The 22388-nt window shown below is 40.8% G+C and overlaps 1 protein-coding gene across 1 annotated transcript in view; it reads right to left on the bottom strand.

Annotated features, from left to right (window-relative positions):
* oxr1a (oxidation resistance 1a) overlaps positions 1–22388 on the bottom strand; it is a 159345-nt gene that overhangs the window by 38536 nt on the left and 98421 nt on the right. The window contains 2 exon segments of the mRNA XM_034611914.1: positions 13616–13639; positions 13641–13699. Coding sequence (XP_034467805.1) covers positions 13616–13639; positions 13641–13699 — 83 coding nt within the window.

Here is a 22388-nt window from a genome sequence, read left to right as displayed (position 1 = left end):
ATCATCTATTTTATAGTTGCAGTGTCTTCATTAACTCTTATCCACTCAAGTGATTGGAGGTTTCACCATACTGGCCTTAACTGATGATGTTTTCATGTCACTATTTATACTATAATCTGCTCTTAATGTGTTTTTTTTTATATATTGCCCTGATATAATGCTGTTTAAATATTGTTACTATACTTATTCTTTATAGTATACAAGCATTGCATTGTATTTAGTTTCTTTTGGAAAGCCCTTTGTGCTCTAACCTTGGCAAGTGCCATGCTAATTAAGTTTAGCATTATTATTTATTTATATCCCGAAACCCTACTATACATTATATATACTATTGCAACCTGAACACAAAAACCTAAATATTCAGAACATGACTAGCAGACAGGAGCCTACAATTTTGCCAACGGACAAATCTTGACCGAACTTTACAAACCTGTAAAGTATTATTCAGAGTTACAGTAGAGTTTACAGGTATTATTAACTGCCATTGACTCTTATCAGTTTTTCACACCATAGTCTAGCCCCTTTACTAGTAATATTAAGTTGTGTTTTTAACTGGGCTAATACAGTGGTTCACAAACTGCGGGGGTGGGCCATAGAAGAGGTGCAAGACAGATTACCAGGGGGGAAATCTGCAGTGAAACTAAAGCCTTTTTCAGCAATGAGCTCCACACATTAACAAGTCAGCAGAATATTTTCAACTCAGACGCATTCAAAACAACACACACATCTACGGAGCATTCAGGTGAGGGTTGGTGTGGTAGGCAGAGGCAGGATGTTACCGTATTCATTCCACTGCAGGGATCAAATATTTTTGTTTACAACATATCGAAAAGTTGTTGGCTGTCATCATTAAAAAGGTCTCTGACATCTTCATCAGTATCTTCTCCATCTTCTCAGTTTTGCTTGCTTGTTAATGGTAGATAAACATTGTTGGGTGGGGGAATGATAACTTTGGCTTGCTCTGAAGGGGTAAGGGACATGCAAGTAAATGTTCAAACACTAGGCTGAATGTAATCATCATTTCATCATCATACCATTATCATGTTAGGGTTTATTTTAGTTGAATGAAACATTGCATTAGCTACACAATGCTACATTGTATTTGGCCTGTGTTTGACTAACATAAAGTTTGTCTCAGTATTGACCCTGGGTTCCCATTCATTATTAACCAACTCTTACAAGGCCCAATACACATTTACAACTTAACTAAACATTGCAACTAATTTACCATTATTTGACGGTTTAAACAAAGTTTGGAAGAACACTAATCTCTAAACCTAATAAAAGCTCCCACAGTCAGCAGCCAGTGACTAATATTTATTTTTAAGGATAATCTAAGTTGCATAATGGTATGGAATTTCGGTCACTCAAGTTGTGATGTCATCCAACCTGCATGTGCTACCATGTGAAATGACTTGGGGCTTTGTTCACATCATTTACATAACATTACCCAGGGCAGCCTATTCAGAATACTGCTGTCCATATGCTACAATCTGAACGTTAACATGAGTCCTGAAGGTAACGGGCAAAGATGGCAAAGTTATCAGTTTTGTGGGAAATTCGATTGGCAGTCTAGTGCAGGGGTCTTCAACTAAAATTGCAAGAGGTCAAGACATCAACCCTCCTCCCCTTCTGGGGTCTGGATAATTAGAGACCTATTATTAGAATTAACATTTTTAAAGCACAAGGTTGCTTTTGTAACAATACAAAATCAAACACAAACTGGCAAAGATACAATGCCCATGCTGGACAAACATGAAACAAAGTGCAATAAACATTTTGTCGTGGAATTTGCATAGGCCTACATTCCTTTTAACCATAAAGATGTAACATCCTCAAAGACAAACATATAAAGTGCTTTAGGTTGAACTGAGCTCAACAACCACTTTTGGAAATTGGCTTTAGCTTTCTCTTCTGGTATTTTGAACCTTGGGAGGAATGGGGTCAGTGCCATTCTCAAACAGGCATGTAAATGTTCATTAGTCATTCTTGAACGGTATTTGGTATTAATAACGTTAAGTGTTGAGAATGCTGATTCGCAACTGTATGTGGAGCCAAACATCGTCAAGGTGTGTACTGCCACTTTAGTGAGACCAGGGAAAACTTTCTCAGGTACAGTCTGTAGCCAGAAGCTAGCAGCATCACTAACTCCACACTGCTCTTTCAGTACTACATTTGCTTGCAGATCAACAAGTTCCATCTGTAGAGATGCCATATCTACCCACTTGAAGGTAGTTTTAGCCTCCTGTGAAAACGAGGTCACATTTTTGACCACAAAGGGATTCTGAATGAAATGGAGGACCTGTTCTCCCAGACTAAAGTCATCAAAACGATCACTGAAGTTTCCAATCAGTTTTTGTAATGAACTCAACATGAGAAGAAATATCTCTCTAACCCTGAATTTGCTTCATTGCTGGAAAATGTGTAAAGTTCACTTGGAGATCCACTTTAAGAATCTCCAACTTCCGCTGGAAAGACTGGACAGCTGCTACCAAATCACACACAGTTGATCTTGCCCTGCAGTTTTAAGTTGAGGTCTTTTAGGTGTGAGGTTATGTCAACTAAGAAGGCCATAAAATATGGCCAAAAACTGAGCAAACTGTCTGGCCTTATGATTCTTCTGTTGTTCAAGGAACATTTTTATTTCATTTCTAATGGCCCAAACGCATGCTAGAACTCTGCCTTTGCTCAACCATCTAACATTGCAGTGCAACAGTAAGTCATTTGAATTTGCATCAACTTCCGTCAGGAATTCTCGAAGGAGGCGATGTTTATGTGATGACGATGCCCTGAGAAAGTTGATAAGTTTCATTACAGTATTCAAAACCTCTGCATACTCTTCTGAAAGAGTAGAGCACAGAACGGACTGGTGGATAATGCAGTGATAGGAGGAGAGGTCTGGGTTGTCCTCTCTCATTCGAGTTACTGCTCCTTTTTCTTTACCTATCATGGAGGGAGCTCCATCGGTGGTGATGGACACAACATCTTTCATACTAATACCTCTCTGTGTTAACATTTCTTTTATAGCTAAGTATATGTCTTCCCCTCTGGTGTGTGTTGTAAGTGCTGTGATGCCTAAAATGTCCTCACAGAAATCTTTCCTCTCTGCGTGCCAAAATCTGACATATACCAAAAGCTGAGCATTGTCACTAATATCAGTTGATTCATCAACTGCTAAAGCTATGCAAGGGGCACTTTTAATAGCAGCAGTGAGCTGTGACTGAACATCCTCTCCTAATATTTCTGTGCGTCCTGTGGCTGTTGTGGCTGAGAGGGGGGATTTGTTTCATTTTTTCTGTCAGTTCACGTCTTTCTTTTCCATCCAGAAGTGTTTCGGACACAGCATTCATGCACTCTTTAACGATGCTCCCATCTGTAAAGGGCTTTTTATGTTCAAAATCCACTGTATTCTCAGCGAACACTCGTATGTCCGCTGTTGTGCGGAGAGGGAATGAGAGAGGACCTGTGTAGATCGCTCATACTGGGCATTGAGCTCATTTATTTTCCGCGTCCTTACCTCGGACTGCTGCGGGTAGGAGTCTTCAAAGTGTCTGTGTTTGGTTTAATAATGGTGTTTTAAATTACCGCTTTTGACAACCGCAACATACTCAGAGCAAATGAGACACACTGGTCTTGTTGAGCTCACTGCAGGAAGAACAAACACATACTGTACTTGACTGTCCACTCTCCTCGGTTTTCAACATCAACTTTCCTAACTTTTGATAACGCCATATTTCACCTTCATCCGCGTGTCCACTGGGCTGGCGTCATTATGCCTGAAAAAAGTCTCTTAAAAGTCAAACTAGGCCGCCAATGTATTGTTCAAAATTTTTTGGAGTGAAGAGTCGCGGCCCGGATGGAAACCTCTCACGGTCCGGATTTGGACCGAAGTCCGCCAGTTGGTGACCCCTGGCCTAGTGGCGCAGTCTCATCTCGGAGAATGTGTGAAATCCATGTATTTTCCACGGCTGCTAATCGTTCAACTGTTTTGCGTTGTCAAGTGGGAACCTTGACAATGCTGTGAGGAGGTCAGAGTTTCACCAAATACAAAACTTTGCCACTGCTCTCTGACATTCATCAACCCTTCATCATATTAGGTCATAGATGACAACTGACAAGAACATGATCCCTCTCTTCCATCTGCTTTCGACTATTATTCAATACATTTTTCTGATGCTTTAGGTTTTTTTTGCTGTACTATCATTTTGGTATCAGTATAATATCAAAACTCAATACTGCCTTTGATAGAAACTAGAATAATGGAGGTTTTCTAATCAATGTAAATACAATTTGGTTATTAGTGTGTTAAGTCCAACAAAGCTCCAGATCCAAACCCAACAAAGCAACTAAATGCTAAGGTGACTGTTGATAAAGATGTGAGAGATTATCTGACATGTTGAGATTTTAAACACATGACTGCATGTATGCAAGAGAAACAACCCGGATAACATACAATATTGAAGAGCTGAGTAACCAGGTGCTGTTTATTTGGACTTTAGCTATATAGTCAGATCAAGTGAATATAGTCATAAATCAGGATAGTGTAGCAAAAAACATAATAAACTTTGTTATCTTCCACCGCTGTGTCCTAACGTGGTGAAGTAGAAGCACAAACCCACTGATAAGGAAGTTGTGTATCTACAATATTCCCTCTCATGGCAGTTGTCATCTCATTGGCTCTGTAGATGGATTTGCACCGTTCATTCAGACAACAGCAGCATGTCAGCCTGATAAATACTGTCCGGTGTCACAGAGACCAGACCCACAGTGAGAAAACTGCAGGGAAACACACTCACCATTTATTTACAACATGACCATAAAAAGCCAGATAACAACGTCATATTATACATTAGAAATGACTGTGGTGTGTCATAACTGATCATCAATCTTTCCATCCATTCCAAGTATTTACAACCTCCTGTTCATCATGTGTGTCATTATGTCGTTATATTATGTACATGGCTAGCATTTTAAGACCGAAAGTCTTAAAAGGACAAATCTAGTTTGGTGGGGAAGATGAAGAGTTCCTAATCAGTAGGGTTCCTACAGCCTTTCATCCAGGCAGCTTCAGCACAGGGCATCGATTCTCCCAAGGTGCTATTTGCTACCATCTCATCCATGACCGACTTATTTTTAGCTTTATAGCTCCTCTGTTGCTCAGCACAAGGCCAACCTAAAGGACAGGTTTCCAGGACAATACAGCTGCTCAAACATTGTTGTTATCTTTTTTTTTTTAAGTTGAGCATTCTCTTATAATCGGTTTATATTGTAGTACCTTCTATTTTTTTTGTTTTACAAATATTTATTTTAAAGCTTTACCTCACATATGACAGTGGTTTGCTCCCTATCCAATAGCTACTCTGGCAGCTTTTATGTCAGGAGCTCAGCCAATCAATATGGATAAAAATATCTGGTGTTCAATGACGTAATACAAAACGAGGTAAACATTGACAAAGCCAGGTTTTGGGGCCGATCCTGGCACCAAATGTTGTGCGATAACGTGAATGATTCAAGTTTATTCTTTAAGCTAAACTGATTATCTACACCTTATCTTAAGCTAGGAAAATTAGCAGCACAACAAGCTCCTTATGTCAGAGAAGCATCAAGGCACTGCTAAAATGACTCCACCAAATCTCAGATGTAGCCATTGATCGTACTGTAAGAGGAGCTATCCCTAACTCGATTAAGTGGCAGAGGACAGGGGACATGCAAATGCTACCGACTGATAAAGACCTGTTATTGACACATTGACAGCAGCACAAGGGGTGGAGAGAAAGACAGAGACATGGTAATCGCAATCAGGATTATAGCCACTAATGACAGGTGGACCCTATCGTCTTATCCCCCAGATCAATAATACCCATTATTCATCCAGAAATAGGGATGAATAATTAAGTTTATTCCTATTAGAGTCCTTCCTTTCAAGGAGAAGGGTAGAGGAGGGCCGTGGCAACCATCTTGAGAATGACTGACATCAAGCTAATGGTCACCTTGTTAAACGGGAGAGGACGTTCACAGAACCAACAAGGGCAGTCAGCTGGAAGGCTAAAGACTAATAGCTCCATTAAAGAGTCTGCTGACATCTTGGTAAGAACATTATCTGTGGAACGTGAGAACAAATCTATGAGGACTACAGCAAAAGGTCATCCAAGGAAATAAGATGCAATCTCAAAACATGGCTTCCTGGTTAGATTATTAAACAGATACGTGTCTCCATTCACAGTTCATTGGCTGATGCGTAGTTATGTGTAGAAATGGCTTTTGTTCAAAATATGAAAAAGCAGTGGAATAAATTAAATGACTGGAAAAGAGAGGAACAGAAACCATAATCAACATAATGATCCAACTCTGTCGTCATCAAACTGGAAGTAAAACTCCAGTGTTGGGTTTAATCATCCATAATACCCTATCAGAACAGCTATCGCTCCTCATTTTCTAATGAAGGACGAGGCCCAGCTTTAGCATGACAGTTGCCATGGTGACTTTGTCGTTACTACACTAATGGCATGTGTATAGTGTGCAACCACATCCTTGCTGATCATTTGCAGGTCTAAATTTAGACTTGTCTGCTGTCTGACTTTAAAGCTCTCATTCCTCCTTTGGCCAGGTTCTCAACCCCTGCTTCAGGCTTCGACAGCCCTTCTTCTGATTTTCCAACACAAACACAGCAAAGCACCAAAGAACAAGCAAAGCACAAGGAGAACTTAGAAATGCTGAAGCTAAGGTAGTGATGCGGCAAGAACTGTCTGAGAGAGGTCTAATGGGTCCATTATGTAGTTTTCTATTTATTTCGTGATAATGAATAACGCCTGACAGAAGCGCTGAGGATAACATTTAAATTGAGCCAGCCGACGGCTCTCAGTCCTGTTTTAGCTGCTGGGCTAGAGTGAGCAAATGTTATAGTTTTATAGACTGACTATGACTGTTCAAATATTCTAATTTCAGTGATTAAAACATAAATACAACATATTTTAAGTACAACTGAATTAAGCAGGGTTGGTATTGTTAGTTTCCTCCCCGATACTGGTGCTAAATAGATTCTTAAAAACAGTGCCGCTGCCTAGACAGTCAAAAAAAAGTCTATAGTTGTTGTTTTTTAAAGAACAGACAGTTGACGATACAGCTTTTATAGGCCTAACTAAAATATTTAAATTTAACATAGCATCAATGAGAAAAATAAAGTATACTTAAATATACTAAGTGTAAAACTCTTAAATCTTCATTAAGTTTGTCATTTTCTTCCCTTTGATGCACTCCCTGGTGTCAGAATCCTTTCGCATGAAATACAGCCACAATTTCAACCGTTAAGCTCTATCGTTTATTTGGTTGTGTTGCAAATCACTTTATAGCGATTTTTTTGTCACTGGCATTACAGCACACATGCAGCCAGGAAATATTCATTAGGGTGACATGGACAAAAATAGAAGAGAGTGAACAAGGTTATTCCCCTTCCAATGATGCACATGTGCAGGAAGTTAACACAAGATTGTTGGCTACAGACCAAATCCACACTATCCTTGCTAACTCTTTGAGTATAAAAACAACGCAGTTTGGCTTTTTATTCCTCAAGAAATATCTTTGGCAAATGAAGAGACGCATATTTACCAGATAACCGCCAAGTCATTTTATAGTTTGGCTTACAAACAAACATTAAATAAGTTAATGTTTTATCTGGCTAGCTACAAATTTGAATTCCAGACTACAACCTGTAAAGCAAGTTTATAAAAGAATGCTTCGACTAAGAGGTAAGGGAGTGAGTTGCTGACATGTTAAGCCATGTACCCGTCTGCTCTTCTATCCATAAGTCTCCCTCCTCTCCACATGCATTTCCCTCTATTCCTTCCTCCATCACTTTTAACATCCACACAACCCTCCAATCCCATCATTTCTCCATCACCAAGAGCTGTGAAAGCCCTGAAATAGTGGGATCCCCTCTCCTACCCAGCAGTTAATAATGCAATCAGAGTGACTGATTGTCAGGAGAGAGCGGAGTTGTGTGTTTTTGTGTGTGCGTGCACGTACATGCACGTACTGCACCTGGTGCATGGTGTATGACTCATCTAACATCCGAAAGTGCTCTAATGCCGGCAATGCTTCCTCTCAGCCCAGCAGAGATCCATTCCACCAGCAGACTGACCATGGCTCTGTCATTATCAACCTTAACCTTTTTCATCGTCACATCTGGCGGAATCATGATACATCTGGATCATACTATAGACTATGTCCAGAAGAGTACAACTTTTTTAAAACATCTCAAACCTAAGAGTGACTGTGTTGGAGCTGGCTATTAGACCTTAGTAGAACGTAATGCTGTCCAAAACCTGTCTATAAACATAAACTGTGAAGAACAAAACTGAATGCCTACATTCGTAGTCTTGTTTACAGATTATCAAATTATTTATATTATAATTTTTATTAAGGAACTTCCTGTGCGGTAGCTTGTGTTTAGAAATTTTAGAAATTTATTTTTACTAGATAGAAAAATTAGACGAACATGTTCCTCAAGGCATCAAATCAACTCCAGTCCAATCCCACTAGTTGCTCAATGAGTTGGCTGAGTTTTGAGCCAAATGCTAACACTAGCACACATCCACACTGACAACACTAACATGCTGATGTTGTTTGTTTCTTATCTTCACCAACATCTGCTTATTTTCTTCATGTTCAAAGGGATTTTTGTCTCTCCTCTGCTGCTCATTGTTGTTTCTTCATAATATTGTATGATTTTAAACTTACTATGTAAAGTGCCTTGAGATACTATATGTTGTGATCTGCTGCTGTATAAACAACATTGATTTAGAGAAGGGGTGGGCGATATATCAAATATACTCGATGTCTGCGGCTTGTTCCTCGTGAGATGTATAAAAGGCTATATCGCGAACATCGAGTATAAATTGTCACTTGAATGTTTTAAGCCGTCAGCATGAAATTCTCATTGAGTTTCGCTTCTCTCTTCTCATGCCCCTCCCACAGCAGACTGCGCACTCCCCGCCCATTCAGAGAACTCTCCTGCACGCATGCGTATTTGTGTATCAGGAGAGGAGGGAGGAGATTCAGAGAGTATGGAGAGAGCGAAAGAAATTGAAGAGCCCCATCGAGTTTACGAGTGTTCAGAGACGGTTATTGACAGTGTTGTTCATGTTCTTTGTGAACGCTGAACCGAACGAATCAGTTTGCAAATGATGAACGATAACCCACACAGACGCGCGCGCACACAGGCCCCGGGGCAACGCTACACAGTGAGACTAGAGGCGCGTTCATGTGAAGCAGCAGGCCCGACATTTATATTCGACTGGAAACAAGGTCATTTACACTGTGTTTTAAGCTTAAATGTCTGCTGATATCTTTCAACTAGGTGCATTCAGGTACCGTCGGAAATGCTTAAGTCCTCTAGCTCAGCCGCTTCCTGTGGCCTTTTATGAATTTAACATTTGTACAGGGATTTAGAGGAGATTTCAAAATATCAAGATATATATTGTGTATCGCGATATAGCCTAAAAATATTGCGATATTTGTTTTAGGCCATATCGCCCAGTCCTAAATTGAAGACTATGTGTAAATGAATCCAGTAGATGTTGAGTTGTGTCACAGGATAGGTAACAACTTTGAGCTACTGTTGGTGCTACAGTAAATGTCAATGGGTCTCCGTAGTCATTATGGTTCATCCTCTGGACACAATAACTCAAAATTAAATTTGATCATAACCCATCCAAGGTTTTTGAAATAATCCAAACGACATGGTGCTAGCATGGCTGAAGATTCCACACCAATATTTGAGTATATTTATATATTCTGTTGGTGTATATATGTGGTCTTGGCCATGAAAATAGACATCATGAACCATCAGTAATCATTTCAAACATGTTCTGTAGTTTAATTATTTTCTATGGCTTCATGGCCTGACTAAATAAAAAATACCCTGATCCACCACAACATTAATGTTTAATATCTGTTGACAATTCCATTCTTTCTTCCCCTGCTTACAAACTAGAATCCAGACAGCACTTCCCCTCAAAAGGGCTCTCTAGTGTCACTATACAAAATGTGATGAGAGCTTTGCTGTGCCAGGTCTGCTGAGAGCGCAGCAACAGACTGTGTGAGAGTGTGTGGGTACGAGGGTTCAGGCCAGAAATTCACCAAACATTGAAGATATCAAAGAACCTAGTTCAGTAAACGTCTTTAAAAAGAAAACTTAAAACATTTATTTTTACTACAGCCATTAACTAGATCTTGCCTGCACTCCTGCACTTTTATAATTATTATCACTTTCTTTCTTTGTCTTATTTCATCCATTTTTTAAATCTAAATATATTTCTTAATTTCGGTTCTCTTATATCAATTACTTTTTTATTTTTATTTTAGCATCTATATTGTATGTAAAGCACTTTGAACTGCATTTCTTGTATGAAAGCATCTGTACAAATATTTGTCATTATTATAAGTATTATTATAATAATTATAATTCCAGTCCATCACAATGTAGATGTTATCTTTGGCAATGGGAGATTGGAAAAGAACCGAGGAAACTGAGGTACACAGAGCGGGGTCAGGTTATGCCGAGGTCCGACTGCCTGCTGAGAAATAAATGCATGTACTGTGTGTTCACTGGAAACTACACAACTAAAGTGGATACTACCAACGTAATCCAGAGTTCTGCCTGCCTGCCGTGGATGGGGAAAAACTTAAAAACACACAAGTGTTTCTGAGAGACAAGGGAAAGGAGAACGACATCCAGGCAAGGAGGGGCTGATTCAATGATTTGCCTGTGCACAACTCAAAACAGTCAGAGATTTTTTATACTTGCACAAGTCAAAATGTAAGTGTTAAAATCTCAGTTCATTATGAAACTTTAGCAGGATAAATTTGACTGTGGAGGGGTGCTACAGTTGAGGTAAATGATAAGTACTGATTCTACAGTTGCGGGTAGGTCATAAGCTGTAGTTAATTAACATTAATTTCATGAATATGTTGATAGCAGACCAAAAGTAATCTTGTTTGCTCTCTGAGAGCTGCTGTCTACACTCAACCACAAACTGTTAGCACAGCTATGTAACAACGTACCATTTAGATAAATATCATATTTTGATCACATTTGGTATTTGCAGAGGCCCAATATTGAAAGTCTGGGACCGGGATTTGGTGCCAAATAAAAGCCTCAATAAGGACATCTCTAGTTTCACCTAAGAATAAACCGCCTAAACCTTAACTTCTCTTTACATGTGACTGCTGATGTTCCTGATTATCCATAAAGCCATGTTTTGAAGTGCAATTACTTTTAACTTGGACAGTGCAATATTATCAGAGGCAATTTAAAGTAAGGCCAAACCTAAAAAAGTAACGCCCAAAACATAAATGCAGCAATCTGTAAGTCAGGACACCCTGCAGGTCCTTGGAATTCAGGTAAAAATTGAACTAGCAGATCACTTAAAGCATCTATGTCCACGGTGTGATAATGCTGTATGTGGAGAAACATGTGTGTATCTCACTTCTTTATTTTCTTTGACTTTGACTGGCTGCCCTCTCACACAGTCTGTGGGAAGACTGAGCCAATCCACCCACTGTACGGCTCACCTCTGTGCCGCTCTCTGCCTCTCTCCGTCTGTGTCTTTCTGTCTTCTCATCTATCTCTGTTGTTCCCAGAGACTTCAAACACTTTTTTAATTGGATGCAGGTCAGCCAAAAGCTGGACTTGGCTGAATGGACTGGCGTTATCAGTGTCTAGGCAGATGGGTTGTAGCTGCTAAGGTTATTTCTCAATGCAAAGAAAGGGCAAATAGACAGAGTCCTGTGTGTGAGGTAGAGGGGTGAGAGGGTGGGGAGGAGGAAGACGGAGGGAGATTTTATTGATAAGGAAGCATAAGAGGAAACTCTCCTTTCTCCTGTGGGCGCCAGGCAATAGATTATAAACTTATCTGCTGGAGAGCGAAATAAGGAAACATCACTGGCTGCCCGCTGCCCCCCCCCCCCCCCCCCAGCCAGGAGATGAGTTTAAGATAAAGCTGCTTCTCAATCACTGGGACCGTGTTGGCCACATGACCCTCGGAGTTTAGGGGGAGCTTGGCAATACTGCCTTAGATATTACTGCTGGCCCAAAGCCTCCTCGCTTAGTGATGTTGCAGCATGTCAGGCTACAGGACAAAACCATTGGCAGTACTTGATCCATCCATCACACTTTTAGCTATCTAAGAGGGGGTAATAAGGACTGAGAGTGATGTCTAACAAGGACAGAATTGGTACGCTGTGCGATTGAGACATAAATCCCCCCCCCCACAACTAAATGTGAAATATATCCCTATTTTTCTTTACAAATAGCGTTTCATTCCATCTTGCGAACTCTTTGGGGCCCCTTCTGCCCATATCAGGGCCATGACACAGTGCTTTGGCTCTGACAAATATCCTCTTGTAACAGTTTAGGTTGTTCAAGCCCCGGAGAAGTAAACAAGGGCCTTGTCAGTCAGCAGGTCTAGGATGACTGACAGGTTGGGGAGGTGGTGGATGTGGAGGTGGTGCCGGTGTTGCTGAGGTGTTGGAGATGGGGGAAGGGAACCAATCACAGCGAAACCTACAGTAGCTCCTGGAGCCGGAGGCAACAGACAGAGAGAGCCAATGGAAAGGTAACTGTCAGAGAGAAGGGAAATGAAAAGAGGAGTTTGGTAGGAGAGACTGGAATGTCAGAGAGAGAGACCATAGACCTTTCCTTCCCTCCCTCCCTTCTGCCTCTCCTTACTACCTTCATCTCCTCTCTCCCCGGCAGACAGGCAGAAATTCGGAGCTGAGCCACAGCAATCCCACTCCTCATTGTTGCCACGGAGAGAGTGAGAGAGAAAGAGAGAGAGAGAGACAGAGGCAAGGAAAGGAAAGGCAGTCTGATTGCAGCTGGATTTGAGGGTCATTTGAAGAACACAACCAGGCAAAGCAGAGACAGGCTCCATTTTCAGTTCACACCAGGGAACCAGAGCCCTCTTCTTTGCTCTCTCCCTCTCTCTCAACCTCCCTCTCCTTCTCCTAAACAACAGCTAAATCAGTAGAAATGACAACGCAGTTGGAAGGTCATTCGCAACACAGCGAGCTCTGTGGAGGAATGCTCTTCGATGCATGGCACGTAGAACGAGTGGAAAAACAAATACATGTCCTGCCAGTGCTCCTGCCCGTCTATCCCCTCCGCGTCCAGCTGGAGGAAAGGTACGGAGCCACTACCATTCATGCCTCCTTTCTATATATCAAAATGCAAAATGGAGCTGAGTGTTAAGCCTCTGCACAGGGGAATCTTTAGCAGAGGATGCATTGTTTCCATAAGCTTTCCGAGCTCCACTGCACATCTGTGTACGCACACACATAAACACACATCTTAATGTAAACAGTTGAGAATGATCTACACTTGTTACATGCTCCCCCCCCCCCTCACTAATGAGTTACCAAGCATCGTCAGACACAGTGCCTTCACAACACACAAACACAACTGCTACAGCTAGAATATAACTGGAGCAGGTCAGCGCTACAGAAAGCACCAGCAGACACACACAGACAAACACAGAAGCAGCAGCGGCAGAGCAGAAGAGCATTAAAACATTGGAACAACATTACACAGAAACAGAGTTTCTTCTTTGTTACTCACAGAATATTCAATGGTCCCTTGTGGGTCTCTGGAACGACATGCGCCTCCCATCCTTCTTCTCTGGGGTCTTCTTCTGGCCGGTATCTGTAAGCAAGCGAGGCAAGGTACGCATTACATTCATGTTCCCCTCTCCCCAGCTTGTCACAAGCTGCCGTTTCCCAGCCCCGTGGGTAGACAGCTCATTCGTCAACAGTGAGCGAGCCAGCCAGCCAGCCAGCAATGTGAGCTGTGAGCGCCGGACCACTTGCTCTCTCTCACTCTCTCTCTCTCTCCTTCTCGCTCTGCATCTACTCGCTTGCTCTCGCTCTCTCTCTATCACACTGTCCTCCCCTCGCTCACTCGTTCTCATCCTGTCTTCCTCCTAGACCACTGTACAGCTCAATGACAGCCGCCTGAAAGTGCTTCACCTTGCCTTCCTCCCCCCTGTCGCATCTCACGGCAGACAGAAACAAGGCTTGACCTCCATCAGGGCACCGCCGCTCTGGATGCAAGCACAAGAAGGAGAAGAGGAAGATGGATTCAGTGGGAAAGCAGGGTGTGCTAAAGCTGGAGATGCGAGAAGAGGGAAAGTGGGGGCTGAGCTGGAGGGGGGGTGGGGGTGAAGGAAAAGGGAGGGTTCAGTGCTATGTGTTGGTTGGGTAATGAGGGTATGTTGCACAGGGAAGTGACAGCTGAAGACTAGAGTAGGGGCGTAAACTGGCAGTAATCGCAGTAGCTCCAGTTGTTTTGAGATACTTTTAAGGGTTTACAGCAGTTTTTCTACTTTCTGAAATTATCTGGAAGGTAAGGGAAGGTTTAGGAGCAGGCACAAGACAGGATTGATGACTGCAGGAATTAAAGCAAAAGAGGGAGAATAAATAGTGGCCACAGTTTAGGTCTTAGAATGATAGGAACACGAGGTAGAGGAGATGGAGAATAGAGGAAGGCACGGGGAGAAGATCGGAGCTTGGTGAGAATGGGTGAAGGCATGGTGATGAAGGAATGGTGATTGCAATATAGAAGCGAGCAGATGAAAGACTAGTATCAGGATGGGAGATAAAAGAAACGGTAGGAGACTCCTGGGACTGGAGAAGATCTAGAAAAAGGGCTGACATTGGTATTTGACGGCGGAATGAAAACAGGGAGCATAGGCACAAGGGCTTGAGAAATGACTAAGCCTTTGTTGATTGGAGGTGGAGGGTGTGAGAGCCAAGAAAGCAGCTTATAGGTGAAGGTTTTGGTTTTGAATTTGGGAAGAATTATGAATTTGGGAAGAATTATGTTGGACATGAACTGACCCCAGTTCGCACTGACGCCTCCCTTTCTTTAGGTGTTTAACATGACCAACGAGTCCCTTTATCATTGTCTTTCTCATCAGGTACCACAGATAGCTCAAAACATGAGTCATACACCTGTGTTGCTATTTCTGGGGCTCAGGAGTGTTTGGTAGAAAGTGAGGAAATCCGAGCTGCGTCAGGTGTAAATATCAGCCTTGTAGAGATGATACTGTGGGTTTCATTTATGAAATGCAGAGTTATGTTTGGTAATACATGCTAGTGCTACTGATACTGTAGTATTGTGTTTAATTTTGCTCACCATATTAGGATTTAATCGCAGTTTTAAAGACTGCAGTCATGTTGGTAAAAGTTTTGGTCTCTTCGCCGTTTAATACAAAGAAATGGCTTCACAGGTTGCATATGTCCATAAGCTATGAGCAGTCAAACCAAAGACTGATTTCTCTTTTCCTTCTCAGATTGTTCAAGTGACTGATGGTTTTAAAGTAGTGCTGGGGCGTACGTAAATACGACGACTCGCAGAAAGTGCGTTGACGCGTCGTTAGGAAGGTGGCTGCACACAGTCAAGGCATGGACTCACCTGAAAAGCAAGCTGAAGCGAGAAAAAAAATAATAATCGGCCACGATCATCTAGCATAGGTTCCCAATAGTCGGACTGCGGTCAGGACCGGACCCAGAAGCAGCTCTCTATGGACCCACACCTGTTATTAGACTGTGATGGAGTGTTTCTATTTTAACCTGCGCAGCTTTTTTCCGTCTTTATGGTAGTAAATCCTGGCAGCACTCGGTAAAGTTTACTTCACTGAACAAGAGAAAGTGGGAACAAAGAGGAAAGTTAAAGCTGTTTGTTAATGCTTGTTGAGATTTTTGATATGTGAAATGTAGTTACATATTAAGAAAAAGAAGAAAAGGGGAAACTCAAACTATATATTTTTATTTATTTTTTTCTAAAATTAAGAACTTTATTTTAAGATGCCTTTTTTCAAAAGCCCTTTATTTTTAATGCAAACCTTATTTTACTTAAAATGAGAAAAGACTATTTATTGTATTATTGGAGTACACTTCAGTTCAGTGTGAAAATTTATAAGTATTGTTGAAATACTATTGAATTATACTTACTGTGTCAGTTTACATTAATACAACTATTAGCCTACTTCGATGTTTTTGCTAAACTTGAATTTACACAGTATTGCTATTCCTCCAGAAAGTTACTCGAATTTACTTTGGTTTTCATTTATTTTGTTGTTGGACAGCTTAATGTAGATTGAGATATTCCTTTTACTTTAATGGAACAAGCTCTTCCACTAATCTTATTTTGGAGAGAAATGGGACTGTAAAAGCAGTTCAGACTGGGCTATTTTTTGTTGTGGAAAAATGCCTTGCAGTGCATACTTTGTTTTTTGTCAGATTGGTTTGTATTTAAGAGAAGATTATTAAATAAATATAAATGGCACAAGTTTTTTAATTTTATTTTTGATGAATTATAGTAATTGAGTAATTAAAAATAATCTTTAGATTAATCAAAACATTTATTGTTAGATTAAATCAAAAAATAATCGTTAGATTAATCGCTAATATACACATGCAATCCTAGTTTGGAGCTGTTGACTGTGAATGACCATCTTAATTCTTATTAAGAGGCAACACGTTATCAGTGTGATTCCATGCTTCCCTGTTATTCAATATTATCCACCGTATCTGTGTTTGATTGCAGGTCATGCGAGAGCAGCAGACAACATGTAACCTGAGTCTGTAATCAAACAGCAGAGGTGCCAATCTACTTTGTGCGCTGCAGGACTGCACAGACGAAGCAGCTTGACATGCTCACACTCAGTTATAAACTGGGGCAAGCTGAGCACAGCGAGGGTAAACACAAGATCAGGCTGAAGTGCCTCAGACTTCCAAACAATACAGAACGAGTTGCAGCGAGACACAAAGACAGACAGAGAAAGTGAGGGAGAATAACAGATATGCATTAGCAGCTGCAAGGGTGTTCGCAAATGGTGAGCCAGTGATTGGTCTAAAATTAAACCTCACCATGGATGGTGGCACAAGAAATGGGTATTTTATTCACACTGCAGACACAGTGAAACACAGCACTGGGGCCATCTTCAATAAAAGGACGCTACAGTTTCATCCCACTCCACAGGAATCCTGGAAAAGTCTACAAATCGCAGCCTTTGTTGTTTGTTTCATGTCATCCATCTGCGTTCAGTAATATTCTAGACCTATGATTTTCAGTTTTTGGTGAAAATATAGTAGTGGTCAAATTAAATTTGTTCCTGTTCAGATGGAAAGTCTTTGCTTTTCTACCACAGCAGTTGGATATGGCACACGAGAGATTGAGACAGCTTGATATAACATACTGCCAGTGACAGACTTGAGCTCTTGGTGCAGAGGCTGCAGTGGATAGGTCGGAGGAAATGGGCCTGTGGCCAGTGCAAATCTAGATAAAGTCAATGCACTTATCTCTGCTGAACAGCACTGTGGAGAAATGTCTAATAGAGGTGACCTTAGGTCGCTAGTTATCTAATTTGTTGTTCAACCAAGTAAAACAACAGTTGCCACAGCGCAAGCAATTTTACTGTTGTCATAAAGAACATTTTACTTGGCTCATTAATGGGCTGAATAACACTGGGTCGACTGTACGAGGAGCTGCAAACTCGCTCAGAAGCTGAAAGGAGCTGCTTTTGTGTCAGAAAAAACAAAGGCTGCCCTCTCACCAATCTGGGATGTAACCAGTCACAAGAAGTCATGCCTACATGAGCGACTTAATGGCAGAAGTGCGTTATATGTTCTGCATCCAAGTCAGGGGCCTATGTCAGTGTCTCATGACTACACAAGCTGCAGAGAGGTACACAGCAGGTATCTTTGTTTTCACTGTCACCCACAAATTAAAGAGAGTTCATGGTTTAATGTGGCTTTGTGGAGGGGGGGGGGGGGGGGGGGGGGACACTGTAATCAACCCCAAACTGAGGGACACATTTTTAAAGTGAAGCTCCTAAAGAGTCACTTTTTTCTTTAATAAGATAATTAAAAAAAAAAGATTTAGACTGACAAATATTTCATATATCAGGTTAACACGAGAGCCTGAATGATTTTTTATTTGCGGATAATATCAAGCCGATATGACCCTATCGCAGTCATATTGCTTTTATATTTGCTGACATGAACTTGTATTTATTTTACACAATAAAAATGCAGGAAAGATGTCTATTTATATCTTTGTCATAAGAGTTGGATAACTTCAGCCCATATAGCAGTATCAGAAACCTTTTACTCCCTAACATCACGATTGTCCCCTGTCCTCCCTAAAACCTTCATGTTGTTTAGTTGTACACTAAAGATCTCTAACAAGTACATAACTATGAAATGGTGGTTAATTACCAAACTTCAATAACTTAAAGATCTCCTTCATGGCTGCCATCATTGTGTGATTAAACTTAACAGGAAAAATAAACATTTAAAACAAGTCTCCATTGAAGCAAGCAGCAACAACTATATGCACATTTGAAAGGATTTGATACAATTTCAATTGATTTGAACAATTCGATTCTTGACCAGAGCTACATACAAATGCTGTACACGGTATCCGACTTTAAAAAACATGCTGTGTTCTGTACCAGTGCATCTGTTGAGTATGATTCACGGCCTCTAAATATACAGTGTTGTCCCTCTTCGCTTTGTACACAGCCATGACAAAACTGAGGCAGGCAGGGAATAGGAGAGTTAACAACTGTCTGGCTAACAATTCCCATCCTGGTCCGATAGAATACACAAGCAGCCAATTTCCCTGTGCTCCCTTGTTTTCCCTGCCTACAGGCTATATGCAGCCCTCCCCGGATTGTTATTTTTAGAAAAAAAACCTAACAGTTGGGGAGGCAGCAGCTCTGCACCACAGCCACACTGAACAGGTGCCGTGCAGGACCAGCTCGAAAGCCGGAGACTCTGTTTGTGAGGGAGGGAGGACAGAGGCAGTGTCTTGGCAGTTTGTGGTGCACAGAGGATGGACACAATAGCTGAAACACCTGGGAAATATAATGCAACAAGCCTGCAACCCCCCCGCGTTGTGTTTTGTCAAGCTTAGTGTGTTTTTGAACGATCTATGCTCATTTTGATGAGATTGACATCATACTGTGATTTTCAGTGCCAAATAATTAGTTGAAATATTGATTATTCAATCAATGTTATCAATCAATACAATTGATTACTGTGTACATGCTGTATCAGACCATTTTAGGCAATACTACAAATCAATGAACCCATGCTTCATGGCACTTGGATTCGGATATGTCGCAGCAAAGTGATGAAGCATTTTTATTTTCCCAGGTATTTAAAAAAAAAAACAATCCTGTCCAGCAATTTTCTTAATGAGTTTTCGAGAAGATTTACATCAGCAGAATATATAGAGATAATGTGATAAGAAATTTGAAAAATATACTTCTAGTCAAAAAGGTTTTTTATCCGCAGTGTCCATTCTTAATTATCAGTGTAGGTCTATCAAATAACCAGACTAAGACATGAGGCTGTACTAAGTCACAACAGCACTTTGAGCTCAAAGGTAAACATTAATACACCATGCTTATATTTATCAGGAGCAATGTTCACCTTCTTAGTTTAGCACATTAACATGCTAACATCTGTCAATTAGTGTAAAACACATCACATTTGAGGCTGCTGGGCATGTAGTTTTACTTGTATGTGTCATAAACCAAGTATCTAATAAAATTGACCTGATGGTGTTGCTGGATAAAAAATAAATCCGGGGATAACCAAAGTTAAGAAGATCTTGGGGGTGGAAAAGAAGAAAATCTCATTGCACCCATCAGAGAGTTGTTAGGATTTTTAAGTCTGGACCACAGTGGCAGACAGGCAGACAGACCTACTGTGCAGACATTGTGTACTACCCAAACTACATCTTTGCTTTACATACTTACATTCCCTCTTCCATAATGAGGCTTCTCAGTTATAATAAAAACAATTAAGGGCATTAAATAAGCTCAACATCTGTTGGCATTGAAGGGACTGGTCGACATCAGCAGCCCTCTGGCACAGTTTAACATTTATTTCCTCCTGTTAATGGGTGTTTTTGGTAGTTTTTCCTTACTCTTGTTGGGGGTTAAGGGCAGAGGATGTCATATAAGACATATTGTGATTTGTGAATGTGGGCTATACAAATAACATTTGATTGATTGAGTTTGTGACAGAAACACCAAGGCCACATTATCAAAACAGAATAAGCTTGCTAGCTAGTTATATCAGAAATCCAATATGAGTGGCAGGTAAAGAGATAATAGGCCTGTTTCACAAAACAATATTGCCTTGCCATTGGATTTTCTGGCTCATGTGCAATGTGTTGTGACAATAGCAGCTCGCTTGTGGCGACATCCTCCGATTGGATACAATTTAGGATTCAATTCAATTTTATTTGTATAACACCAAATCACAACAAACATTGTCTCAAGGCACTTTACATTGTGAAGTTGAGACCTTAAAACTATAGAGAAGCCTTGTGGATAAGGAGGCGTAAGGTTCAGAACATGGGTTTCGAAAGCAGCTGATTGGTTGGCTCATTTGTTATTGATTCAAATCATGCAGCTACACTTGTATACAGATTTACCTGGGTAAAGTTATTTATAATAGGGAAAATAAATACTGAGAATGCTTTTAACTTGATATGTCAACACTGACAAGACCACAGTGCTGGGCTAAGAGCAATAGATAGAGAGCTGTTACCGACTTGAATTAATGTCTGTGAGAGGAGACTCTATGCAGTGAAATGCTTACTCAAACAAAACAGGAGTGAAAAGTGCTGACTATATCACACAGGGACAAACTCTGGCTTTAAAGCTAAGCTGCTGGTGTCGTTATCTTAACACCAAGTCGTGAGGAGGACATGACAATTTTATGGCAGCGAAGAGGAACAGAACTTTTTTTGACCTCCTTTCTCATGTGCAAAAAAGAAGTTATTTGATGTGTATCACGAGAAAAGTACATTTTCCTCATGTGATCATGTGACACAAGGACAGAGTAAATGTGATAGAGAGCTGGGAGGCCAACTTCAGGAGACGGTCCTGATGATGTCACAGCCTGTGTGTGGATGCATTTGAGAGGCTGAGATCTTACTTCATGTTAAGCTCCAGACGGAAACACAGACATACACAACCCACGTTGAACCTTTAATGACAGCACCACAGGCGCATGGATCACCTTATTTAATGCTGTGATATGAATCAGAAAGAAACGTGCTTTTTTATTTACTGCTGCATCATTGCAGCTGCAATAGGCTATATACTGTTTAATACTTTAAGTGAATCTATTATGCTCATTTCCAGCGCTATGTTTTATTCTGGGACACTGCTAGAGCAGCTTTGCATGATTCATAGTTTTAAAAAAAGGTTGTATTTATGTCACACTGCTTGGCACTCAGCTCTTCATTTAAGTCTGACTTAAACAGGTAATATTAGCTCTGGCCTCCTTAATATCCCGCTTTCTTCTGATTGGATGAACATCTGTTAACACTTGTGAGCACTGATTCATCCTCTTAGGATGGACATTCTGAACAACTGCAAAATCAGGTAACTAGTAACTAAAACTAACTATCAGAAGATAATTGATTGGAAATGGTGAAACTTCTCAGATGCATCTGTATTAGGGTTTGGATACCTGACCCCACCCCTTATACAGTTTTTGAAATGATATTCAGGTTTGGGTCAGGTTCAGACATGTTGGCTTGGCTGGGCTATGTACTTTATTTCTACACAGCACGCGCCTGTACTCGGGGAAAGCATCTGGCTAGGGGAGGGTAGAAAAAACTTGAATATCCGTCGAGTTCGGGTTGGGCTCGGTTCGATTTCTGTCAGACTCGGACGTGATCTGACAGAAAATTGCAGCCCTAATCCATTCATGCTGGAGCCTGAATACGATCAAGAATATGAGAGCGAAAAGCATGAACCTGTAGAGCAACTAAGAATACAGCACGACGCCGGCTTATTATTTAACACAGCAATAGACGTAGTCTACATGGATAACCCATTATACTTGAGTACAGTAAGTGCCAAAAAGACTACTCCAATATAATGTGTTTTGAAAGAACCTGTACATACACATATACGATGAAAAGTCTGACTGGGGCTGTGTTTGGAGCGGATAAAGTGATGAGCTGAAGTCAGTGTGTAGTGAAAGCTTTGTTTCCAGAACAGCAGACACCTGAGGTTTGTCTCACAAGGATTACTCTTAAATACATTCACCTTATTATTTGAAACTTTGTCCACATTTAATATGGATATTTGACAATGTCACATTATATATACAGACAACAAGGCAAAGCTTAAAAGGTCCCTTTTAAATTCCCCCAACCTGCAGGAAAGTAATTACACTTATGGATCCTCTAATTATGTCTCAAATTTCCAGCTGCAGAAAGATAGAAGCAATGCATCAAACCAACAACAGCTAATGTTAACTTTCTTAGTTAATACCCCTGAAAAATAACAAAGGAG

The sequence above is a fragment of the Hippoglossus hippoglossus genome, chromosome 16, assembly GCF_009819705.1.
Source record: "Hippoglossus hippoglossus isolate fHipHip1 chromosome 16, fHipHip1.pri, whole genome shotgun sequence".
NCBI classification, from domain to species: domain Eukaryota; kingdom Metazoa; phylum Chordata; class Actinopteri; order Pleuronectiformes; family Pleuronectidae; genus Hippoglossus; species Hippoglossus hippoglossus.
This window is presented reverse-complemented; position numbering and strand designations above follow the sequence as displayed.